Below are 24,225 nucleotides of genomic sequence, written 5' to 3'. Positions count from 1 at the left end.
CGCGCGCGCGTGTGTGTGTGTGTGTGTGTGTGTGTGATTGATCGGTTGTATTGGATAGATACATTATTAAATGGACAGCTTTACTATGACTTTACTCATCAGTGCAGTATACTATTGAATTATAACACCGGTTAATGTCACCTCTGTAATTAAAGTATATGTCTATGAAAGCTTCGGTAATTTGCAAAGTGATAATTTGTTTTTCTTCACTTTTTGCTAGGAGAAAAAAGACCGGACTTTCTTTCAAGAGAAAATCATTGATAGGTAACGGAGTAATAAATAAAGCTTCAAAAATGGCGATGTTATGCTTTGGGGATGTTCGCTGTTTCGTCTTATTGTTTTGCTTAACCATCTTCATGTATTCCATGATGCAGGCCTATTCTAACAGCGTATTAACTACCATTGAAAGACGTTATAACTTGAACAGCTCACAACTAAGTTCTCTTGTCAGTATCGCACAGGCAGGTGTTCTCTTAACTATCATGCCTGTTTCTTACCTTGGCGGTCGTCCAAGCAGCAGTCGTCCTCGCTGGGTTGGCTGTGGACTTATAACTGTTGCCTTAGGCAATTTCATCGCAACAATTCCGCATTTCATTCTCGGACAATACACCTACAGTGGTAGTAATGACGTAACGAATGGTACCAACGAAACGAAGGTGTGCACTCAGAATTCAACCCTAAACCCTGAATGTAACAATGATGAGAGTGGGGCTTCAAAAGACAGTGAGGTGGCATATATGTTATTAGCTGCTGGTGTTTTCATAACAGGTACAGGTTACAGCGCACTCTATTCCCTTGGGTCATCCTTCGTGGATGACCATTCTAAACCCGAGTCGTCATCCCTATATCTCGGTAAGTACAAGACTTTATCTAAAACATGACCACTCAATGGTTTTATAAATTCATAATTATATTCAATGGTTTTATAAATTCATAATTATATTCCTTTAGGGTGCATGAATGAAACAACTGTCCCTGGCAACCTTGACCATGCCCTTAGCAATAGGTAATGCCAGTATATTTTGCTATAAATATAATGATATTTATGAGTAGGCAAGTGAATAAACATGTTTTTAAAAAATGTAAATATGACTCGCAATAAGAGCACTTCCATGGTGATGGTTTGTATTGTAATAATTACAACAGGGATGGGTAAGCTAGTTGCATTCCAAACTGAAAGTATATATGCCTAGCAACAGTACCACACGCATAGCAATAACCATAAGATGGTATATATTCCAAAGAAAACAACAAAGATTGGATAGGCTAGTGGATAAAACATTAAAATATGGATACAAATATATCTAGCAACAAAACCATATCCTCAGCAACAGCCAAATGATGGTATATTTTGCAAAGATGACAACAGAAATGACTTGACAAGTGGATAAACATTCAAAAGCGATCAGCATGAATAGTGTTCAAGGCAGAATTATAATCTTGGAAGTCCTACCAATCAAAGTCTCTGAACATTTCATCATAAATCATTGTTCCCAATGCACAGTTCTGCAACAACGCATTGGTGTCTCTTTTACAATTCGTAATCGATTTTCAAAGTTGATGTCATGCAGAAAACAACGACCGGTTCTTATCAAATGTGACATGTGACAGTCTTGCCAATTTATGAAAACAAACACTTGCAACACTTGTCAATCCACCTGTCAAACAAATTCAATAAACCCCCAACAATATTTTATCCTTTCCATTGCTATTTAGACATAATACAGTGCACCAAAGTGAACATAAAATTTATTGAGAAGTTGGTATTCATTTTGTGTGGAAGGGTCACTCCTCATTGTGTGTCATATTAAAATTTTAAGTGCGAGCAACATTAGCTATTAGACACTTATTCATCCTCAACCCCACAAAAAGCATTACATTTTTGGGAGCCCCTCCCACCTTTCCATTCCTTGGGGCAAAATGAAATTCATGACGCCCCCCCCCCCCCACCCAAGTTCGCTGGCAACCCTTTCACGAAAGAGTGGAACTGTGTCTCCAATGACAGATAAGCAGAATATGTTTTGCAAGTTGGTTAAATATGGTCAGCAAACATTCAATGTGTCTCGAATACTTTCATTACATTTCCCCATGTGTAGGCATAATGAGCACGATGTGGGGAGGTGGATCAATCTCTGCGAGTTTCCTGGGAGCTGCATGCCTGCTTCTCTACGTTGATTTCAACACTGTGGATGTATCGTCCGTTGAGTTGAACTCTTCGGACAAACAATGGATTGGAGCTTGGTGGTTGGGAAAGGTCTGTGGAGCAGCGGTTTGTGTTTTAGTGGCAACTAGTTTCTTCTTCATCCGGAGGAGATTGTCAACGTACGAACCTGACAGATCTTATGAGCATGGAAAGGAAAGTAAAGAGAAGGAAAATGAAAAGCCGTCAATTCAAGGAGACAGTGTGAATGTGGGGACCAGGCTACTGTCTAGGGTCAAAGGTGAGCTCATTATTACATGTTGACCATTGATGACGTCAGAACACATACGTTTGCATAAAGAACTATTTCAATATGCAGTTCATATGATCATGACTGTATTGATGGAAAAATCAGAGAAAAGTTGTATATCAGGGTGACCCCTTTCTAGCATTACGGAGGGTGGGTTGTCATGTCATATCATGAACTAAGTAAAACCTTAACTTTTTTTTTTACTAAAGCTGGCTGAGTTCATTTTCAGGAATACTGAAGCTGTTTTGGAGATTCTTTACCAATCCACACTACATGGCATTGATGGTAGGTTATGGCTTCGAAATAGGCTCTGTTTCTGGTCTGAATCCATTCATACCTAAATACTTGGAAGTACAGTTCGGATTGACGGCCTCCACGGCAAATATTTTTACAGGTATGGTATACCTAATACGAAGAGATCTAGAGTGTGTACCTTGCCTATTTTTGGATTGCTTACTTAGATTTTCTGTCTCCCTGTAGGATATGTTCTATGTACATGTATACTAGTTTAGCAGCCCTTTTAGGGAGTTGTCAGTTAATACGGCCACGCATGGGTGAGCTTTTTAAATCCTTACTCCATTCACTACAAAAACATCTTCCCCCTTCAACTGTAACAGTTTTGAAAACAGTCTGACACCTCTTTCGGTACCAAATGGAAAAAGTCAGACACTCCCCCTATCTACTCCATGCATGTTATCAAATGTATGTTGTGTGTATTTGGTTAAAATGTTAGTACCCATGAGTCTACCACAACAGTTAAATTTACTCTAACCAGTGTATAAAACCTATTGTTTTATAGAGAGGTCTAAAGGGGATTCCCAGCAAATGCTGACATTTCATCATTAATGCATTTAGTTTTTTTGTGTGTGCAACTTTGAATCCATCTTTGATATCACATATCTTAACTATTGAAACTTAAATGTCACATAGACCGATACAATTTAGAAACACTTGACAAGTTCGACAAGTTATGAGATGGCCAGAAAAGCTTTCCGAACCTAAGAGTTGGACAGTTAACATTAATAATAAACAATCCAAAAACAGGATGTTGCAATTTAGGGCCGAGCCACGAATAATTTTTTTCAGCTTTCCCATGCTCCAGTATAATGTGTACAAATCTATTTTTTGATGTTTAATTTGTTCATCCTCAGCTGTATAATATTGTAGCTAAAATGATGTAGGTTTGGTGCTTCAATCATATTATATTACGTTTTTGACACACTGACACACTGAGTATTAATTCTATCACAGTGCAGTAAAAACTGGCTTCTAATGAAAACATTACACATGGACTTGATGATTTTAATGGCTGCAATTCTTTATTTTCTAACTGGTCGACATTTCAACTTTAGTACTTTTACATTTTTTTTGCTATAGAAGTTGCCCAAGGATGTGTATTAATGTCATATTATATTGGTGAAACGCCAATTGTAGCTGTAATGTTCCAAAATTAAAAGTTTTAGCCTTTCCTTCCATGCTTGAAAACCGATGTTATACTTTTGGCTAAATGGTTTATGAGACAACGACATGCCTCTTTCAACAGACTGCAAATTGCAATAGAACAGCATGGGGCTCATGCCCTAATGAAAATAGAAAAAGACCACTGTATATATACATAGTTAGGTAACTACGCGAAACTAGTCCATGCCATGTGACACGGTCTAGCCAATCACTGCAGGCTGTATGTAAACCATGTGCTATACAGTGTAATAAAGATCATTCGTAACCTCCCTTGTGAAAAAATAAATTAAATTATCCATGTTAATTTAATTTCTTTTAGGATTTTTCAACAGTATATCAAGTGCCCTGTCATCTTTAGTTGGGGGAATTATCTTGAAAAAACTAAAGCTGGGGCCAGTTGCAATTGCCAAATTTATGGTAATTTGCCTTGCACTTGGAACTGTGTCTCCCGCTATGCTGTATCCATTTCATTGCATTGATTTCGACATAAGTGGTGTTGGGTAAGTGTTTACTTACAGTATATATCATACATACATGTTCATCCTGAAAGGTAAAGTACTATCGGGCGTATTTCTGTCTTTAGTATATTTATATTGGTTACTGCTATCAAATGTTTCATTTGGAGGCGATACAACATCACCATGGTAACTTCCCCAACTTTAAATTAGTATGCGTCGACCATTTTATAGATATCCAACAAGGGGTTAGTAGTACAAAAATGCTGATGACTATGTCGCAAATTCCATAATATCCAAGAATGGTCCTTGCATCTGTCAAGTCAAAGATATCAGGGTATACCGTACACGGTATTTGTATCTAGGGTAGAGGGTATTTGTATTCTGGCTAAAATTTAAACATGTTTAGATGTTTAGATTTTCATGTAGTGAATTGGTTTTTATCAATCAGTTTGGGCAGTTTGCTTACTGCATACCTCAAAAGTCTTATATTATATTTCACCTTGTATACATTGATTGTTTCATTGACAGTAAGGACAGTATCAGCAAAGACCAACCATGCAATCTGGACTGTTCTTGCTCTGTTGATCTCTTTGACCCTGTCTGTGGTTCAGATGGCAATTCCTATGCATCACCATGTCACGCAGGATGCACTCAGCTACTGCCAAACAATGTAAGTGAGGAAATATTTCCTTGATGTCTTTGGTCAGTGCCATTTGACCTTTGGTCACCATATACTCCCTCTGCCGACATGTAAATAGTCCCAGTTGCCCAGACTCAACTGCAGGCTAGAACGTCCGCCACCTGGGGGAGGGGGGGGGGGGGTAGAAATCAGACGCCGCAATGTACTCTGCGTAACCGATTACAACCGATCACGATGATGTAATGATTTATTTCACTCATTGTAGGCAACAAACAAATAAAACCGCAAGAAACTCATATACTACAGAATGTAAATTAATTTCTGCTGATAAAAGTAGTGTAAGCAGCGCCATCTATCACAGAGTGGGCAGGACTAACATTTCCAAAATCGCTCAGCTTATCAAATTATATGTTATGTTCTAGTTGAAATTTTAATTCTCGAGTATATATTTATTGTTCTTCTCCCGCCCTATACCTAGACCTACACGGACTGCAATTGTATTCCTAGTCAGCAGGCAATCGAAGGAATGTGCAACGAAGGCGAAACATGTTCTTACTTGTATCCGTTTTTGGTCACTTTGGCATTCTTCACTTTCGTCAATGGCCTTACTGAGACTCCTTGCGTCATTCTGACTATGAGGTGAGAAATGTCACTATAGGTTTCTCTTTTTCTTACTTTCTATCGATCACATTGACTCTTTGCAATTACCTAGGAGTTTTGAATCTTGTTTAAAATCTTGATCTTGTTCATGATTAAAAGTTTATATAGACAATGCAATCCTGTTTAGGGAACTTTTCACTGACAACTGTAAGGGAACGACAGTGTGTAATTGTGTCATCTCCTTTTTTAGTCACCTTTATTTTGCACGTAATTTTGCTATAATCAAGCCAATATTTTTCCATGTTCAATTAAAAAGGGACCCTGTCACTATAGTCAGAAAACTGCCAGTGGCGAAACCCTTAGGTCACGAGCTAGTATTTATAGGCTGAAGAAAGTGTTTGTGGATAACATAACGGAAACTCGTGAAAGCAAAGGCGATTTGGAACGTAGATGCGTGCAACATGGTTTCTGTATAGCATAGTTTTAAGTTCTTGTGTAATATTAAACAAAATTTCCTCCTTGCTCTACTCCTTTTTCAGGTCAGGACCACCCGAAGAGAAGGCTTTCGCTCTCGGTTTAAGAATTGTAATAAATCGTACTTTAGGTAAGTTAATATTGTATTGAAGACATTAAAGACAAATGGGAAATAGTTGGTCATTGAAAATCAGGTTAGAAGCAGCCCCTCTCCTACAAATCTATGGTCTTGGGGCAGTGAATATTATTTACATAAGTTATACTGACATGTGACCCATAGTGACCTAAATTTGCATAAAGTGGTACTACTCGTTTCCTATTTTCCCAAGGGCACTATTCATAATCACGAGTCATATCAGTGATTTGCTTCGAATGTGGCAAGAACAGTGCATGATGATATAATTCAGGCATCATATTGTCACTCCACGTGTTATTATGTCGCAACTATTTCCCACGACTGAGTTAATTTTTGTCTCAGAATTTCAGCCTCAGGGATTAATAGTTGCTACATAACAACCTTCAGGGTAATAGAACATTTACTCTTGGCCTCGTAACCAGGCAATACGTTTTATGTAGCCTTTTATACTGGGGTGTATGGGTTTCACTGTATTATGATGATAAAATATATATAACGTAAAATTATGAAATATTATAAATATTAAAAATCATATGTGTGTATGTATAGGGAGGGTTCTTGGCAGAAAAGAATTAAATAGAGTGCGGAAATGGAATGGGGCGAGCAACATTTTACATCTACATCTTAGTAATTACTGTTTTCTATTAACTTTGTATATTTTATCTTTTCAAAGGTTATATTCCTCTACCGTTGATCTATGGTGCAGTGATTGATATGTCGTGCAGTTTATGGAGAACCTTTTGTGAAGGTGCTGATGTTGGTGAATGTTTGGTCTATGACTCCAAATCCTTCCGCCTCAACCTCATTATTTTAACAGTTTTCATGAAGTTAGGTGCTTTCATTTCCTACCTGGTTGCATATATTCTGTGGAAAAAAAGAGGTGATCCTAACAAGGTTAGAAATGATGAGAATCTTAAGGGTGCCCAAGAGAGTCACGTGAATCCAACCATTGATCCTATTGGTATGTCCAGTCTGAATGGTTCATACAATGAATCGTACACCCATGACACTCCGATGTGATCACAAACATAAAGAATATATATATTTCATCGCCTGTAATGTCAACAAGATTTATTAAGAAGTAATTAACCCGTAACATTGAACTTGCAAACCCGCCATGTTGAATGTTGCATCATGGGAAATGTGATAATAAATGCTAACCAATTAGTATTATGAACAATATTGTTAAATTGTTTGTAACCACAAATGATCAATTCATAGTCACCCTGACCATTGTGGGAGGTTTATTTTATCGGTAGCTTCAGATTAGGTAATACGATAACCTCAGATAATCCAATAGTCCTTTGCGTCTGAGCATGCTCAGAAAGTCTTGTAGGACCACTATCATTCAACAAAATCAATGACAGATCCAGACATCTTGTCAGCTCTGGACGCAAACTTCGCGGAACTCTATCCCTGATGAACTGTAAACGTTTGATGACGTTTAACTTTTAAAATGCAAAACATAGATTATGAACGCTTTTGAGTTTATAACTACGAAAATTATGTATTCATTTTTCGCTAGTTCTTCATTTTAACCAGTGTGTTGTTTTACCTTTTGAGTACAAGTATAAAGTTGGCCTCAGATTCAGAATCAGATTCACATTGGAGGACAATATGAGGCCAGTATCATATTACGCCTCAGGTTCAGTCTCACATTCGAAAAATCCCGATAACACCAGAAAAACAGTCAAACAAGACAATATGATAAATGTCCAGGCTACAGGAAATGTTCCCCCTTCATGCTCTCTTGATCAGCTTACAAGTGGACAAGATAAAAGATTGTCGCCCAGACATTAGTAAAAGGTCAAAGTTCAGCTGATGTGTTTTGTGGTAGGCACACTTAGTCTTCCAATGATGGAATATGCATTGCGTCTGTAGAAGTAATATTTGATGATGGGTGAGAAGTGGAACATTTCCTGTAGTCCCTATATATGGTATCTTGTTTCACACCGTTTCTTCTATAGTTATGTTTAGAATATGAGACTGAACCTGACGCTTATATATGAAACTGGTCTCCGGGGCATTTTGTCCTCCAATTTGAATCTGATTCTGAATCTGAGACCAGATTTATACTCGCATTTTTAGTTGAGTTTGTGTGTGTGTGTGTGTGTGTGTGTGTGTGTTTGTTTGTTTGTTTTTATTTGCTTTGTTTTTGTTTTGTTTTTTCGTTTATATGCAGCGCTGTTCAAATTTCAATTAGGTACCGAGGTGCTACTTTATCACCCCAAACTGAACAACTTCATAAATACAGTTGTACAATAAAAAGTGAAATACGAATGACTGACCCTTTCCATTAATTTTCAACACTTCTGTTGTTTCCCGTCGTCTTTACAATCTTTAAACCTCTCTAACACTGCTAACAGTTGTAATCATGTGATTGAAATTTTCAACAAACGATGGCATATTGATGAAAAATGTGATATATGTCAACTACCGTAACATAACACCATGTCACCTGTGTCACACTCAAGTATTACATTCGATTCCGATATGTATCGCTTCTTGACATTTGATCGCAGAACATTACTATACAGTAATTAATGAAGGTAAAGTTCTCACCAATATTGATATATGTCGTTATTATATATCAGATAACAACATCAATTCGGGACAGACGTTTTAATATTCGTTGTTTACAGGGGAAGCAATATGGTGGTGATTTTATGTTACCTATAGCTCATTTTAATCAGGGATTCTAGAAAAGTGATTATCATCAATTCTACACCACCTGACTTCACTAAAATATATAGCAAAATAGAATTCTTGGCTTGCAAAAGTTGTTGTAAACTGGGGCGAGGCACTCTGGTGAAAACGTAAAGTTAGGAGCTAACACACAGAGGTTGAAAAGATTAGTCGTATTTTCGTGTGTGTTTGTGGGGGTGTTTCTGTGTGTTTGTGTGTTTAAGCAATAATAACTCAAACCCGCAATAAACTTTCAACTGGTAACCATAGTATCTTCGACAACTGCAAATACCAATAGCCTTTAGAACCCAAGCAACTATTGAAAGCGTCCAGATTTACGAAGATTTATATAAAGAGTATGACAAGTGAAAGGTTTGAACTCTACCTACACATATACTTAGTTTGCATGAAGTTTCTTCTCAATGAATCGAGGTTTAGCTATGATGCATTTACCCCACGTCCAAAAGGTCGTCAAACGTTATTGGCTCTAAAAACAAGATAACTGATTCTATCATTGGTAAATAAGTGTCATCGGGTGAGCACAGCAGACACAGGGCAACTAGATCTGAAGATGACAAGCTTACCATCTATCTTGTCCTAAGTCGACTACATGAGTCCTGGTCTACATCTACATTCTTTTAGACCAGGAATGACAGCATTAGGTTCTTGGTTTTGACGAGTGACCCCCCCCCCCCCCCTGGTCCCCTAAACCTCAAGCTGTAAATAATGACGCCGCTCTTAGTTAGGGGTGAGGAGATTCGGTTAGGGGGCGGTTCATGATCTGACTGACCTATTGACACTTTTTACCTTGTCTCCTTGGTTTTGAATGATACCCATTATTGATATCTTGACAGGTTTGTAGATTAGCCTCCCACCCTAAAACTATCAGGCCAGCTACTTGAGTTTTAATATGACATAATAATGATAAATCTAATAAACATCAATCAAGCCATCATTGATATGCTTATATGTAAAATAAATTCTTTATCACGTAGTGAACTGTTGTTCTCATCCCTTAGTAACGACTGGGTTGTACGCATAATATTGTCTTCGATCTTCACCATTATACTGCATTTCTACAACTGCTCGCACAGCAATGTATTTAAACTTTCTGATAAGTTGGTATATATAGAGTCGCCAATGCCAATCGTGCCTGGTAACGTAGTATAGGCAACTTTGCAGTTCTCAGCGTTGGCGTTAACCTAACTTAATGCAAAGGAGAACTACAATTACTTGAAAAGTTTATTTTTCAATTATTTATTCAGAAACAAAAGTGTGATTTAATAAAGCAAACAACTTGCATTGAAAGTCATAACTTTCAGCTGCAATTTTTATCATTCTGCGTGATAAGATCGGTACATTGGGGTACTTCTATGGACAGAATCGACACATTGATACTTAATTTATGTGTTAGTAGTGGATATGTTTACAGTGCAATGGCATATAACTTAAAATATTTACATAATTCAGACAGATTCACGCACTTTACAGACTGAAATGTGTTGAACGTGGATATCATATTTTTGTCCGTTTAATGCTGCTGACTGTACGCAATTCTTCTACCTGGACGTTATCTGAGTCAAACGTGAGGTGAGTGCATTGTAAAGGATCACTGTACAACCAGTATAGTTGAAACAAAACGTCTGGAAAAATACAAACAAACATTATTACATTGTGGTGTTCTCTGACCTTACAAAATTCGTATTAATATATATTGCTTCAAGAAATCGTCTGGTACGACAAATGGATTTAGAAATGCTATATTGTATTCGCTGACCCGTAACATGCCTAAAAAGTATAATGTTGTTACAGTGTAATATGTGTCTACGATCTGCTAAGATAATTCTATTGTTCAAGCAAAGAAAATGTATCAATATTGGTAAGAATTTGTAAATCCGTGTTATGAAAAGAAGTAATAGTGCAAGTGCAACTAAAATCATGCTGTGAGTTTACACAACACATGAAACAAAACGTCGTCGGGTGCAACAAAAATCTCATCAACACTAATACCACCATATTTAAATTTATCGTCTGACTTCACAAAATATTTGCCAAGCAAGACGTTAAAATGTAACAATGTAATAGGAAGATTTATTTTTTGAACCATTGTAACACTGTTGGTAAATCTTTTGTAAGGCCAGACTATAAAACGTAGCAGTGTTTTGTCGAACCAGTTGGCACTTTGTTTCAGGTTTCGTGATTTAATTTTAATTTCTTTTATAGAGCCACGCGTTAATATTGCAACGATATTAGGAGGATGTTTCTCGAACCAGAGGAAAATTTGTTTATACTTAATTTACATCGTATTACATCCTATGATACGATCAAAATGTTCCAAAGGCAAATTTTAACATGTACAGAACGGTTTATGCACTTTGTCTTCGTAAAGGCATAGTCTCCCCTATATTGTCTATGGTGAAAGGAGGCAGGGAAACATGTTCTGCAATCTGCACAGTTTCAGAACCTAGAAAACGGGGAGAGAGTCATAATACGCTTCACGTGTCCACTTGTTTGTTGTGTGTGATGTATAGAATGGGTCTTATTTAAAGGATTATTTCAATTAATAAATTAAGAGCCACCTTAAAAATAATATCATCTTTGCTCAGTACATTGAAGAATAACATGACTGTTTTAAGCAATCATTTTGACTTTGTGATTTAGAGGTTGTCCATGAGTAAACTGTGCTCCCATGAAACGCTTCGGTGATTTGCAAAGTAAGATTTTTTTGTCTTCAGTTTTTGCTAGAACAAAAAAGGGGAACTGAACACACTTTCATGAAATATCATCGATAGACAACAGGGAAATAAAGAAAGTTTCCAAAAATGGTGGAAAAGAAGCCGATATTATGCTTTGGGGATGTTCGCTGTTTCGTCTTATTGTTTTGCTTAACCATCTTGATGTATTCCATGATGGAGTCCTATTCTTCCAGCGTATTAACTACCATTGAAAGGCGTTACAGCTTAAACAGCGCACAACTAAATTCGCTTGTCAGTATCGCACAGGCAGGTTGCCTCCTAACTATCATGCCTGTTTCTTATCTTGGCGGACGTCCAAACAGCAGTCGTCCTCGCTGGGTTGGCTGTGGGCTTATAACTGTTGCATTAGGCCATTTCGTCACAGCGCTGCCACATTTCATTCTCGGACAATACACCTACAGTGGTAGTAATGACGTAACGAATGGTACCAAAGAAACGAATGTGTGCCCTCAGAATTCTACGGTAAACCCTGAATGTAAAAATGATGAGAGTGGGACTTCAAAAGACAGCGAGGTGGCATATATGTTATTAGCTGCTGGTGTTTTCATAGGCGGTACAGGTTACAGCGCCCTCTATACCATTGGGTCATCCTTCGTGGATGACCATTCTAAACACGAGTCGTCATCCCTATATCTCGGTAAGTACAACACTCTATCTAGACCATGACCACTCGATCGTGATGCTGTCGTTTTATAAATTCATAACTCCTGATGCATGAATGATGAAGCAACTGTTCCTGGCAACCTTGACCACGTACTTAGCAATAGCCAATGTCAGTATGTTCACGGGGGGGGGGGGGGGGCAGCCATCATGTAATTGAATAACTAAGTGATGGATTGATCGATTATGATCAAACTTTCATAAACTGCATAAACTGTTGTTCTCTTCCTGTTTTCTTAACTTTGTATTGACTGGAACAATTCACCCTGGTTACACTAGATAAAACTGGATGATAAGCGTGTCATTTTCAGATCAAAGTGTCACGTGTCTGCTGTGGTCACGTGAAACTAATGTACCCATTTGATAACCAATGTTCTAATTTATTTGAACCACCTTTATGTTTACTAGAGCTCAAACCTCCTCAATTGTCACACTCTTTACCATTATAAATCTTTGAAAATCTAGATACATGTACCATTAAGTGTTACTTGGACTCTCAAGGACATTGGTGTTTGTGGATGCCGAAGATATCACGGTCTACAATTGACATTTGAAAGCGGGTTTGAGTTATTGTGTCTTAAACACACACACACGCACACACAGTAATACGGCTAACCTTTTCAACCTCTATGTATGTATGTATGTATGTATGTATGTATGTATGTATGTATGTATGTGTCTGTGTTAGCCCCCTAACTTTAGTTATTTCCCAGAATGCCTCGCATCAATGTGCAACAGCCTCTTCATAGACAATATTCACCAATTTGCACAACTTTACTACATTATTTTAGTGAGGTCACGTGATGTAGAATTGATGACACTGACTTTTATGGAATCCTGAGGCGTAGCCAAGATTGAGTTAACATCACATTATTCCCCTTTAAGGAATTCGGTTTTCCGAAATCAATCTATTTCTGGATTCTAATTTTTCTATCGCGCAGATATCAGATTAAAGTTGGTAACAATGCATCTTCGTCCATCGTCTTCAGGTACACCCAAGGATGTGTTCTAGCTACGTACACTGCTATACTCTATGTACACATATGATTGTGTTTCTAGTCAAACAATTACCGAAATAATCGAGTTCGCGGGTAATACCACTGTAAATGGTTTTAAGAAAATTTAGCCTGAGGCAAACTAAAATAAATTGTGTTTCCGATAGCCTGACCAACCTCCGACCCGAAATTTTTTTAAGCATTTAAAGCCCAGAAATTCTTTGTCTTCTTGACATTCATGCACGTCTGTTTTCTTTCCCCAGTGATGCCTGTACATATTTCATCAAACTATCCCAGAAGGGGTATTCTGACCTACATTTTGATTGTTTGTGGGTCGAAGCAATATTGTTTCAAATATAAAAACTATTAAAAAGATATAAAGATAAATTTAAAATCAAATCAAAATCAAATCCCGACCTACCTACCCTATTTTCAGAGGCACAATTATCGCGTATCGCAACTAAATTTACAATCTCGTCAACCTCCATGTTTCAAAAACTAAAGAAATTAAGAAAGCTTTAGATTGAATCGAACCACTTGTTATAAACGGTGAAGCCATAGAAATTAGGATCAGCTTCAATTTGTAAGATCTACAATTTCAAACGATAAGAAAACTAATAATAACATCATTACAAGGTATAGCAATGTCTTAACTTTTTGAGATATATATATATACCCTATATATATCCTACAGTAAATATATAATCAACCAGATTTAAACTGAACACTTCCCGTCTGAGCAAAACCATAGGTTCTGATTGCACTCGTGGCTTCATACACAAACTTGCACCAACAAGCTAAATTTACATTGTTTGGTTACACTGCCACCAGGCTTTAATACCACATACAGATAGGTGTCCAAAAAAGATTGCAGCTTGCAATATTAAGATATGGCCTAATTACCAAAGACCATCAATCATGCAAATTATTCATTAAAACTATAGGCTACATCAACAAACTATACACTACATATGCAGTTTGTCATGTTAACACATATACCAAATTATGTTGAATTTGAAGCGAGCATTCTTAAAATATACAATTACTAACTAACCAGCCTAATTATTACAAACCATAAATTATGCAAATGACTAATTAATGTTCATTTGCTGTTTACAAAAAGCTAAATAGTTCTTGTGTTTAGCATATGGAAGATGGGTGGCAAGTGTCATTAGAATCGATGCAGTAGTTTTTGAGATATCGTGTCCACAGACAGACACATACATACACACACTGACACACAGACACACAAAACCATAACACTACGCCCTCCCTTTATGGGAGGTAAACATCAGTCATGAAAATAATTACAAATGGCAATATATAGTACAAACTCTATTTACATATGGTTGGGTATACTCAAAAATCATTATAAAAAATGGGTTGCCATGGAAGCCAGACAAAGGTTTACAATAGAAAATACACGGTGAAATCACGTAACAGTGGGGTTTTATTTCACAAATAATTATTTATACAAAAAAATCTACATATACATACGAGATATGACACGTTTCACATCATTTGACATAATCTACTCAAATGTTGCTCAGTTACCATGGTACCCAATATAGTGTAGTAACACTACTAAAACCACTTTGGTTTGTTTGGCAGAAAATTGACATTTATTCAAAGGTTAACATATAGTGCTCATTCAAAGTACACCATCAGGAACAATAATTATGGACAATAAAAATATTCATAAAAATCAAAAATTGCCATAAAATAACACAGCTTTCCCTTATCAAATGAAAAAGTGTCACTGTTCTCCAAGCAAAGTAAAGTACAACTGTTCCCCAAAGTAAAGTGTATCTGTTCCACAATCAAAGTAAAGTACATGTATAACTGTTCCAACACACACACACAGACACACACACACACACAGATACTTTGTCATATGCTTGTAGCACTACTGAACCTAAGAAGTTCAGTTGTGCTAAAACATCAGTGGTTGAGCCAATGATTGAATCCAAACTAAAACTAAATAACAAATTCTTCACATGTTATAGACTATTTTAGCCAGTAGGTTTTCAGATATCATGTCCACGCACAGACATACAATTTTTATTATAAAAAATTCGGTTGCCATGGAAACCAGACTAAAATGTTTACAATAGAAAATAAGCGGGGAAATCACTTAAGGGTGGTTTTATTTCACAAATAGTTATTTGTAAAAAACAAATCTGCCTACATACATACATACAAGATAGATTGACCATGTTATACATCAAATAACAATCTACCATGGTAGCCAGTATAGTGTAGTAATACAATGCTAAAGCCACTTCGGTTTGTTTGGCACAAAATTAATATTTATTCAAAGGTAACATAGTGCTGATTCAAAGTACATCATCATGAACAATTATGGATAATATGAAAACATTGAAAAATATATAAATGGCCAGAAAATAACGTATAGCTTTTCACTCATAAAAATAAAGTGTAACTGTTCTACAAAATCAAAGTAAAGTGTAAATGTTCCTCAATGAAAATGAAAGATAACTGTTTGTCAAAGTACCATGTAACACTTCCCATAGGAAAGTAAAGTATAACTGTTCCCCAATCAAAGTAATGTACAACTGTGCCTCAATCAAAATAAAATGTAACTGTTCTACAATCAAAGTAATGTGTAACTGGTCCCTAATCAAATCAAAGCAAAGTTACTGTTCCCCGATTCAAAGTAAAGTGTAACTGTCCCCGATTCAAAGTAAAATGTAACTGTTCTCAAATCAAAGTAAAGTATAACTGTTCCTAATCAAAGTAAAATGTAACTGTTCCCCAATCAAAGTAAAGTGTAACTGTTTCCCAATCAAAGTAAAGTGTAACTGTTCCCCAATCAAAGTAAAATGTAACTGTTCCCCAAGCAAAGTAAAATGTAACTGTTCCCCAAGCAAGGTAAAGTGTAACTGTTCCCTAATCAAAGTAAAGTGTAACTGTTCCCTAATCAAAGTAAAGTGTAACTATTTCCTAATTCAAGTAAAGTGTAACTGTTCCCTAATTCAAGTAAAGTGTAACTGTTCCCTAATCAAAGTAAAGTTAACTGTTCCCCAATCAAAATAAAGTGTAACTGTTCCAAAATCAAAGTAAAGTGTAACTGTTCCCTAATCAAAGTAAGGTGTTACTGTTCCCCAATCAAAGTAAACTGTAACTGTTCCCTAATCAAAGTAAAGTGTAACTGTTCCCAATCAAAGTAAAGTGTAACTGTTCCCTAATCAAAGTAAAGTGTAACTGTTCCCTAATCAAAGTAAAGTGTAACTGTTTCCAATCAAAGTAAAGTGTAACTATTTCCTAATCAAAGTAAAGTGTAACTGTTCCCTAATCAAAGTAAAGTGTAACTGTTCCCAATCAAAGTAAAGTGTAACTATTTCCTAATCAAAGTAAAGTGTAACTGTTCCCTAATCAAAGTAAAGTGTAACTGTTCCCAATCAAAGTAAAGTGTAACTGTTCCCTAATCAAAGTAAAGTGTAACTGTTCTCTAATCAAAGTAAAGTGTAACTATTCCCCAAGCAAAGTAAAATGTAACTGTTCCCAATCAAAGTAAAGTGTAACTATTTCCTAATCAAAGTAAAGTGTAACTGTTCCCTAATCAAAGTAAAGTGTAACTGTTCCCAATCAAAGTAAAGTGTAACTATTTCCTAACCAAAGTAAAGTGTAACTGTTCTCTAATCAAAGTAAAGTGTAACTATTTCCTAATCAAAGTAAAGTGTAACTGTTCCCTAATCAAAGTAAAGTGTAACTGTTCCCAATCAAAGTAAAGTGTAACTATTTCCTAATCAAAGTAAAGTGTAACTGTTCCCTAATCAAAGTAGTGTAACTGTTCCCAATCAAAGTAAAGTGTAACTATTCCCTAATCAAAGTAAAGTGTAACTGTTCCCTAATCAAAGTAAAGTGTAACTGTTCCTAATCAAAGTAAAGTGTAACTATTTCCTAATCAAAGTAAAGTGTAACTGTTCCCTAATCAAAGTAAAGTGTAACTGTTCCCTAATCAAAGTAAAGTGTAACTGTTCCCAAATTCAAGTAAAGTGTAACTGTTCCCTAATCAAAGTAAAGTTAACTGTTCCCCAATCAAAATAAAGTGTAACTGTTCCCTAATCAAAGTAAAGTGTAACCATTCCCTAATCAAAGTAAAGTGTAACTGTTCCCTAATCAAAGTAAAGTGTAACTGTTCCCTAATCAAAGTAAAGTGTAACTGTTCCCTAATCAAAGTAAAGTGTAACTGTTCCCCAATCAAAGTAAAGTGTAACTGTTCCCTAATCAAAATAAAGTGTGACTGTTCTTAAAGCAAAGTAAAATGTAACTGTTTCCCAAAGCAAAGTAAAGTGTAACTGTTCCCCAATCAAAATAAAGTGTAACTGTTTCCTAATCAAAGTAAATTGTAACTTCCCTAATCAAAGTAAAGTGTAACTGTTCCCAATCAAAGTAAAGTGTAACTGTTCCCTAATCAAAGTAAAGTGTAACTGTTCCCTAATCAAATTAAAGTGTAACTGTTCCCCAATCAAAATAAAGTGTAACTGTCCCCCATTCAAAGTAAAATGTAACTGTTCTCTAATCAAAGTAAAGTGTAAATGTTCCTCAGGCACAGTAAAATGTAACTGTTCCCCAATCAAAGTAAAGTGTAACTGTTTCCCAATCAAAGTAAAGTATAACTGTTCCTAATCAAAGCAAAGTGTAACTGTTCCCCAATCAAAGTAAAGTGTAACTGTCCCCCATTCAAAGTAAAATGTAACTGTTCTCAAATCAAAGTAAAGTATAACTGTTCCTAATCAAAGTAAAGTGTAACTGTTCCAGAATCAAAGTAAAGTGTAACTGTCCCCCATTCAAAGTAAAATGTAACTGTTCTCAAATCAAAGTAAACTATAACTGTTCCTAATCAAAGTAAAGTGTAACTGTTCCCCAATCAAAGTAAAGTGTAACTGTTCCCCATTCAATGTAAAATGTAACTGTTCCTAATCAAAGCAAAGTGTAACTGTTCCCCAATCAAAGTAAAGTGTAACTGTCCCCCATTCAAAGTAAAATGTAACTGTTCCCTAATCAAAGTAAAGTGTAACTGTTCTCTAATCAAAGTAAAGTGTAACTGTTCCCCAAGCAAAGTAAAATGTAACTGTTCCCAATCAAAGTAAAGTGTAACGATTTCCTAATCAAAGTAAAGTGTAACTGTTCCCTAATCAAAGTAAAGTGTAACTGTTCCCTAATCAAAAGTAAAGTGTAACTGTTCCCTAATCAAAGTAAAGTGTAACTGTTCCCCAATCAAAGTAAAGTGTAACTGTTCCCTAATCAAAATAAAGTGTGACTGTTCTTAAAGCAAAGTAAAATGTAACTGTTTCCCAAAGCAAAGTAAAGTGTAACTGTTCCCCAATCAAAATAAAGTGTAACTGTTTCCTAATCAAAGTAAATTGTAACTTCCCTAATCAAAGTAAAGTGTAACTGTTCCCAATCAAAGTAAAGTGTAACTGTTCCCTAATCAAAGTAAAGTGTAACTGTTCCCTAATCAAATTAAAGTGTAACTGTTCCCCAATCAAAATAAAGTGTAACTGTCCCCCATTCAAAGTAAAATGTAACTGTTCTCTAATCAAAGTAAAGTGTAAATGTTCCTCAGGCACAGTAAAATGTAACTGTTCCCCAATCAAAGTAAAGTGTAACTGTTTCCCAATCAAAGTAAAGTATAACTGTTCCTAATCAAAGCAAAGTGTAACTGTTCCCCAATCAAAGTAAAGTGTAACTGTCCCCCATTCAAAGTAAAATGTAACTGTTCTCAAATCAAAGTAAAGTATAACTGTTCCTAATCAAAGTAAAGTGTAACTGTTCCAGAATCAAAGTAAAGTGTAACTGTCCCCCATTCAAAGTAAAATGTAACTGTTCTCAAATCAAAGTAAACTATAACTGTTCCTAATCAAAGTAAAGTGTAACTGTTCCCCAATCAAAGTAAAGTGTAACTGTTCCCCATTCAATGTAAAATGTAACTGTTCCTAATCAAAGCAAAGTGTAACTGTTCCCCAATCAAAGTAAAGTGTAACTGTCCCCCATTCAAAGTAAAATGTAACTGTTCCCTAATCAAAGTAAAGTGTAACTGTTCTCTAATCAAAGTAAAGTGTAACTGTTCCCCAAGCAAAGTAAAATGTAACTGTTCCCAATCAAAGTAAAGTGTAACGATTTCCTAATCAAAGTAAAGTGTAACTGTTCCCTAATCAAAGTAAAGTGTAACTGTTCCCAATCAAAGTAAAGTGTAACTATTTCCTAACCAAAGTAAAGTGTAACTGTTCTCTAATCAAAGTAAAGTGTAACTATTTCCTAATCAAAGTAAAGTGTAACTGTTCCCTAATCAAAGTAAAGTGTAACTGTTCCCAATCAAAGTAAAGTGTAACTATTTCCTAATCAAAGTAAAGTGTAACTGTTCCCTAATCAAAGTAGTGTAACTGTTCCCAATCAAAGTAAAGTGTAACTATTCCCTAATCAAAGTAAAGTGTAACTGTTCCCTAATCAAAGTAAAGTAAAGTGTAACTGTTCCTAATCAAAGTAAAGTGTAACTATTTCCTAATCAAAGTAAAGTGTAACTGTTCCCTAATCAAAGTAAAGTGTAACTGTTCCCTAATCAAAGTAAAGTGTAACTGTTCCCAAATTCAAGTAAAGTGTAACTGTTCCCTAATCAAAGTAAAGTTAACTGTTCCCCAATCAAAATAAAGTGTAACTGTTCCCTAATCAAAGTAAAGTGTAACCATTCCCTAATCAAAGTAAAGTGTAACTGTTCCCTAATCAAAGTAAAGTGTAACTGTTCCCTAATCAAAGTAAAGTGTAACTGTTCCCTAATCAAAGTAAAGTGTAACTGTTCCCCAATCAAAGTAAAGTGTAACTGTTCCCTAATCAAAATAAAGTGTGACTGTTCTTAAAGCAAAGTAAAATGTAACTGTTTCCCAAAGCAAAGTAAAGTGTAACTGTTCCCCAATCAAAATAAAGTGTAACTGTTTCCTAATCAAAGTAAATTGTAACTTCCCTAATCAAAGTAAAGTGTAACTGTTCCCAATCAAAGTAAAGTGTAACTGTTCCCTAATCAAAGTAAAGTGTAACTGTTCCCTAATCAAATTAAAGTGTAACTGTTCCCCATTCAAAGTAAAATGTATCTGTTCTCTAATCAAAGTAAAGTGTAAATGTTCCTCAGGCACAGTAAAATGTAACTGTTCCCCAATCAAAGTAAAGTGTAACTGTTTCCCAATCAAAGTAAAGTATAACTGTTCCTAATCAAAGCAAAGTGTAACTGTTCCCCAATCAAAGTAAAGTGTAACTGTCCCCCATTCAAAGTAAAATGTAACTGTTCTCAAATCAAAGTAAAGTATAACTGTTCCTAATCAAAGTAAAGTGTAACTGTTCCCCAATCAAAGTAAAGTGTAACTGTCCCCCATTCAAAGTAAAATGTAACTGTTCTAAAATCAAAGTAAACTATAACTGTTCCTAATCAAAGTAAAGTGTAACTGTTCCCCAATCAAAGTAAAGTGTAACTGTTCCCCATTCAATGTAAAATGTAACTATTCCAAAATCAAAGTAAAATGTAACTGTTTCCAAAGTAAAATGTAACTGTTCTCAAATCAAAGTAAAGTATAACTGTTCCCTTATCAAAGTAAAGTGTAACTGTTCCCCAAAGTAAAATGTAACTGTTCCCCAATCAAAGTAAAGTGTAACTGTTCCCAATCAAAGTAAAGTGTAACTGTTTTCCAATCAAAGTAAAGTGTAACTGTTTCCCAATCAAAGTAAAGTGTAACTGTTCCCCAATCGAAGTAAAATGTAACTGTTCCCAAAGCAAAGTAAAATGTAACTGTTCCCCAAGAAAAGTGTAACTGTTCCCTAATCAAAGTAAAGTGTAACTGTTCCCTAATCAAGGTAAAGTGTAACTGTTCCCTAATCAAAGTAAAGTGTAACTATTTCCTAATCAAAGTAAAGTGTAACTGTTCCAAATCAAAGTAAAGTGTAACTATTTCCTAATCAAAGTAAAGTGTAACTGTTCCTAATCAAAGTAAAGTGTAACTATTTCCTAATCAAAGTAAAGTGTAACTTCCCTAATCAAAGTAAAGTGTAACTGTTCCCTAATCAAAGTAAAGTGTAACTGTTCCCTAATCAAAGTAAAGTGTAACTGTTACCTAATCAAAGTAAAGTGTAACTGTTCCCCAGGCAAAGTAAAGTGTAACTGTTCCCTAATCAAAGTAAAGTGTAACTGTTACCTAATCAAAGTAAAGTGTAACTGTTCCCCAGGCAAAGTAAAGTGTAACTGTTCCCTAATCAAAGTAAAGTGTAACTGTTCCCTAATCAAAGTAAAGTGTAACTGTTCCCTAATCAAAGTAAAGTGTAACTGTTCCTAATCAAAGTAAAGTGTAACTATTTCCTAATCAAAGTAAAGTGTAACTGTTCCCTAATCAAAGTAAAGTGTAACTGTTCCCTAATCAAAGTAAAGTGTAACTGTTCCCAAATTCAAGTAAAGTGTAACTGTTCCCTAATCAAAGTAAAGTTAACTGTTCCCCAATCAAAATAAAGTGTAACTGTTCCCTAATCAAAGTAAAGTGTAACCATTCCCTAATCAAAGTAAAGTGTAACTGTTCCCTAATCAAAGTAAAGTGTAACTGTTCCCTAATCAAAGTAAAGTGTAACTGTTCCCTAATCAAAGTAAAGTGTAACTGTTCCCCAATCAAAGTAAAGTGTAACTGTTCCCTAATCAAAATAAAGTGTGACTGTTCTTAAAGCAAAGTAAAATGTAACTGTTTCCCAAAGCAAAGTAAAGTGTAACTGTTTCCTAATCAAAGTAAAGTGTAACTGTTCCCTAATCAAAGTAAAGTGTAACTGTTCCCTAATCAAAGTAAAGTGTAACTGTTCCCAATCAAAGTAAAGTGTAACTGTTCCCTAATCAAAGTAAAGTGTAACTGTTCCCTAATCAAATTAAAGTGTAACTGTTCCCCAATCAAAATAAAGTGTAACTGTCCCCCATTCAAAGTAAAATGTAACTGTTCTCTAATCAAAGTAAAGTGTAAATGTTCCTCAGGCACAGTAAAATGTAACTGTTCCCCAATCAAAGTAAAGTGTAACTGTTTCCCAATCAAAGTAAAGTATAACTGTTCCTAATCAAAGCAAAGTGTAACTGTTCCCCAATCAAAATAAAGTGTAACTGTCCCCCATTCAAAGTAAAATGTAACTGTTCTCTAATCAAAGTAAAGTGTAAATGTTCCTCAGGCACAGTAAAATGTAACTGTTCCCCAATCAAAGTAAAGTGTAACTGTTTCCCAATCAAAGTAAAGTATAACTGTTCCTAATCAAAGCAAAGTGTAACTGTTCCCCAATCAAAGTAAAGTGTAACTGTCCCCCATTCAAAGTAAAATGTAACTGTTCTCAAATCAAAGTAAAGTATAACTGTTCCCTTATCAAAGTAAAGTGTAACTGTTCCAGAATCAAAGTAAAGTGTAACTGTCCCCCATTCAAAGTAAAATGTAACTGTTCTCAAATCAAAGTAAACTATAACTGTTCCTAATCAAAGTAAAGTGTAACTGTTCCCCAATCAAAGTAAAGTGTAACTGTTCCCCATTCAATGTAAAATGTAACTGTTCCTAATCAAAGCAAAGTGTAACTGTTCCCCAATCAAAGTAAAGTGTAACTGTCCCCCATTCAAAGTAAAATGTAACTGTTCCCTAATCAAAGTAAAGTGTAACTGTTCTCTAATCAAAGTAAAGTGTAACTGTTCCCCAAGCAAAGTAAAATGTAACTGTTCCCAATCAAAGTAAAGTGTAACGATTTCCTAATCAAAGTAAAGTGTAACTGTTCCCTAATCAAAGTAAAGTGTAACTGTTCCCTAATCAAAAGTAAAGTGTAACTGTTCCCTAATCAAAGTAAAGTGTAACTGTTCCCCAATCAAAGTAAAGTGTAACTGTTCCCTAATCAAAATAAAGTGTGACTGTTCTTAAAGCAAAGTAAAATGTAACTGTTTCCCAAAGCAAAGTAAAGTGTAACTGTTCCCCAATCAAAATAAAGTGTAACTGTTTCCTAATCAAAGTAAATTGTAACTTCCCTAATCAAAGTAAAGTGTAACTGTTCCCAATCAAAGTAAAGTGTAACTGTTCCCTAATCAAAGTAAAGTGTAACTGTTCCCTAATCAAATTAAAGTGTAACTGTTCCCCAATCAAAATAAAGTGTAACTGTCCCCCATTCAAAGTAAAATGTAACTGTTCTCTAATCAAAGTAAAGTGTAAATGTTCCTCAGGCACAGTAAAATGTAACTGTTCCCCAATCAAAGTAAAGTGTAACTGTTTCCCAATCAAAGTAAAGTATAACTGTTCCTAATCAAAGCAAAGTGTAACTGTTCCCCAATCAAAGTAAAGTGTAACTGTCCCCCATTCAAAGTAAAATGTAACTGTTCTCAAATCAAAGTAAAGTATAACTGTTCCTAATCAAAGTAAAGTGTAACTGTTCCAGAATCAAAGTAAAGTGTAACTGTCCCCCATTCAAAGTAAAATGTAACTGTTCTCAAATCAAAGTAAACTATAACTGTTCCTAATCAAAGTAAAGTGTAACTGTTCCCCAATCAAAGTAAAGTGTAACTGTTCCCCATTCAATGTAAAATGTAACTGTTCCCAATCAAAGCAAAGTGTAACTGTTCCCCAATCAAAGTAAAGTGTAACTGTCCCCCATTCAAAGTAAAATGTAACTGTTCCCTAATCAAAGTAAAGTGTAACTGTTCTCTAATCAAAGTAAAGTGTAACTGTTCCCCAAGCAAAGTAAAATGTAACTGTTCCCAATCAAAGTAAAGTGTAACGATTTCCTAATCAAAGTAAAGTGTAACTGTTCCCTAATCAAAGTAAAGTGTAACTGTTCCCAATCAAAGTAAAGTGTAACTATTTCCTAACCAAAGTAAAGTGTAACTGTTCTCTAATCAAAGTAAAGTGTAA

At 35.4% G+C, this 24,225-nt stretch overlaps 1 protein-coding gene across 1 annotated transcript; it reads left to right on the top strand.

Moving 5' to 3' along the window:
• The first annotated feature begins 368 nt into the window (after positions 1–368).
• On the top strand, positions 369–7,239 carry LOC144444295 (solute carrier organic anion transporter family member 3A1-like). The gene is made up of 8 exons (XM_078133709.1): positions 369–852; positions 2,097–2,441; positions 2,680–2,844; positions 4,231–4,411; positions 4,898–5,039; positions 5,488–5,648; positions 6,149–6,213; positions 6,893–7,239. The coding sequence occupies exons 1-8, from the start codon at positions 369–371 to the stop codon at positions 7,237–7,239; spliced, it is 1,890 nt and encodes a 629-aa protein (XP_077989835.1).
• The last annotated feature ends 16,986 nt before the right edge of the window (positions 7,240–24,225 follow it).

This window comes from Glandiceps talaboti, chromosome 13 (genome assembly GCF_964340395.1).
Source record: "Glandiceps talaboti chromosome 13, keGlaTala1.1, whole genome shotgun sequence".
Taxonomy (NCBI): Eukaryota; Metazoa; Hemichordata; class Enteropneusta; family Spengelidae; genus Glandiceps; species Glandiceps talaboti.
Note: the sequence above shows the minus strand (reverse complement) of the source record. Positions and strands in the feature narration are given on the sequence as shown.

Excerpts from the sequence above, each read along its gene's own strand:
- LOC144444295 (XM_078133709.1), top strand. The coding sequence starts at position 369 with ATGCAGGCCTATTCTAACAGCGTATTAACTACCATTGAAAGACGTTAT. Across the intron at positions 2,845-4,230 it reads CACGGCAAATATTTTTACAG|GATTTTTCAACAGTATATCA; the intron begins GTATGGTATACC and ends AATTTCTTTTAG. Across the intron at positions 6,214-6,892 it reads TGTAATAAATCGTACTTTAG|GTTATATTCCTCTACCGTTG; the intron begins GTAAGTTAATAT and ends ATCTTTTCAAAG.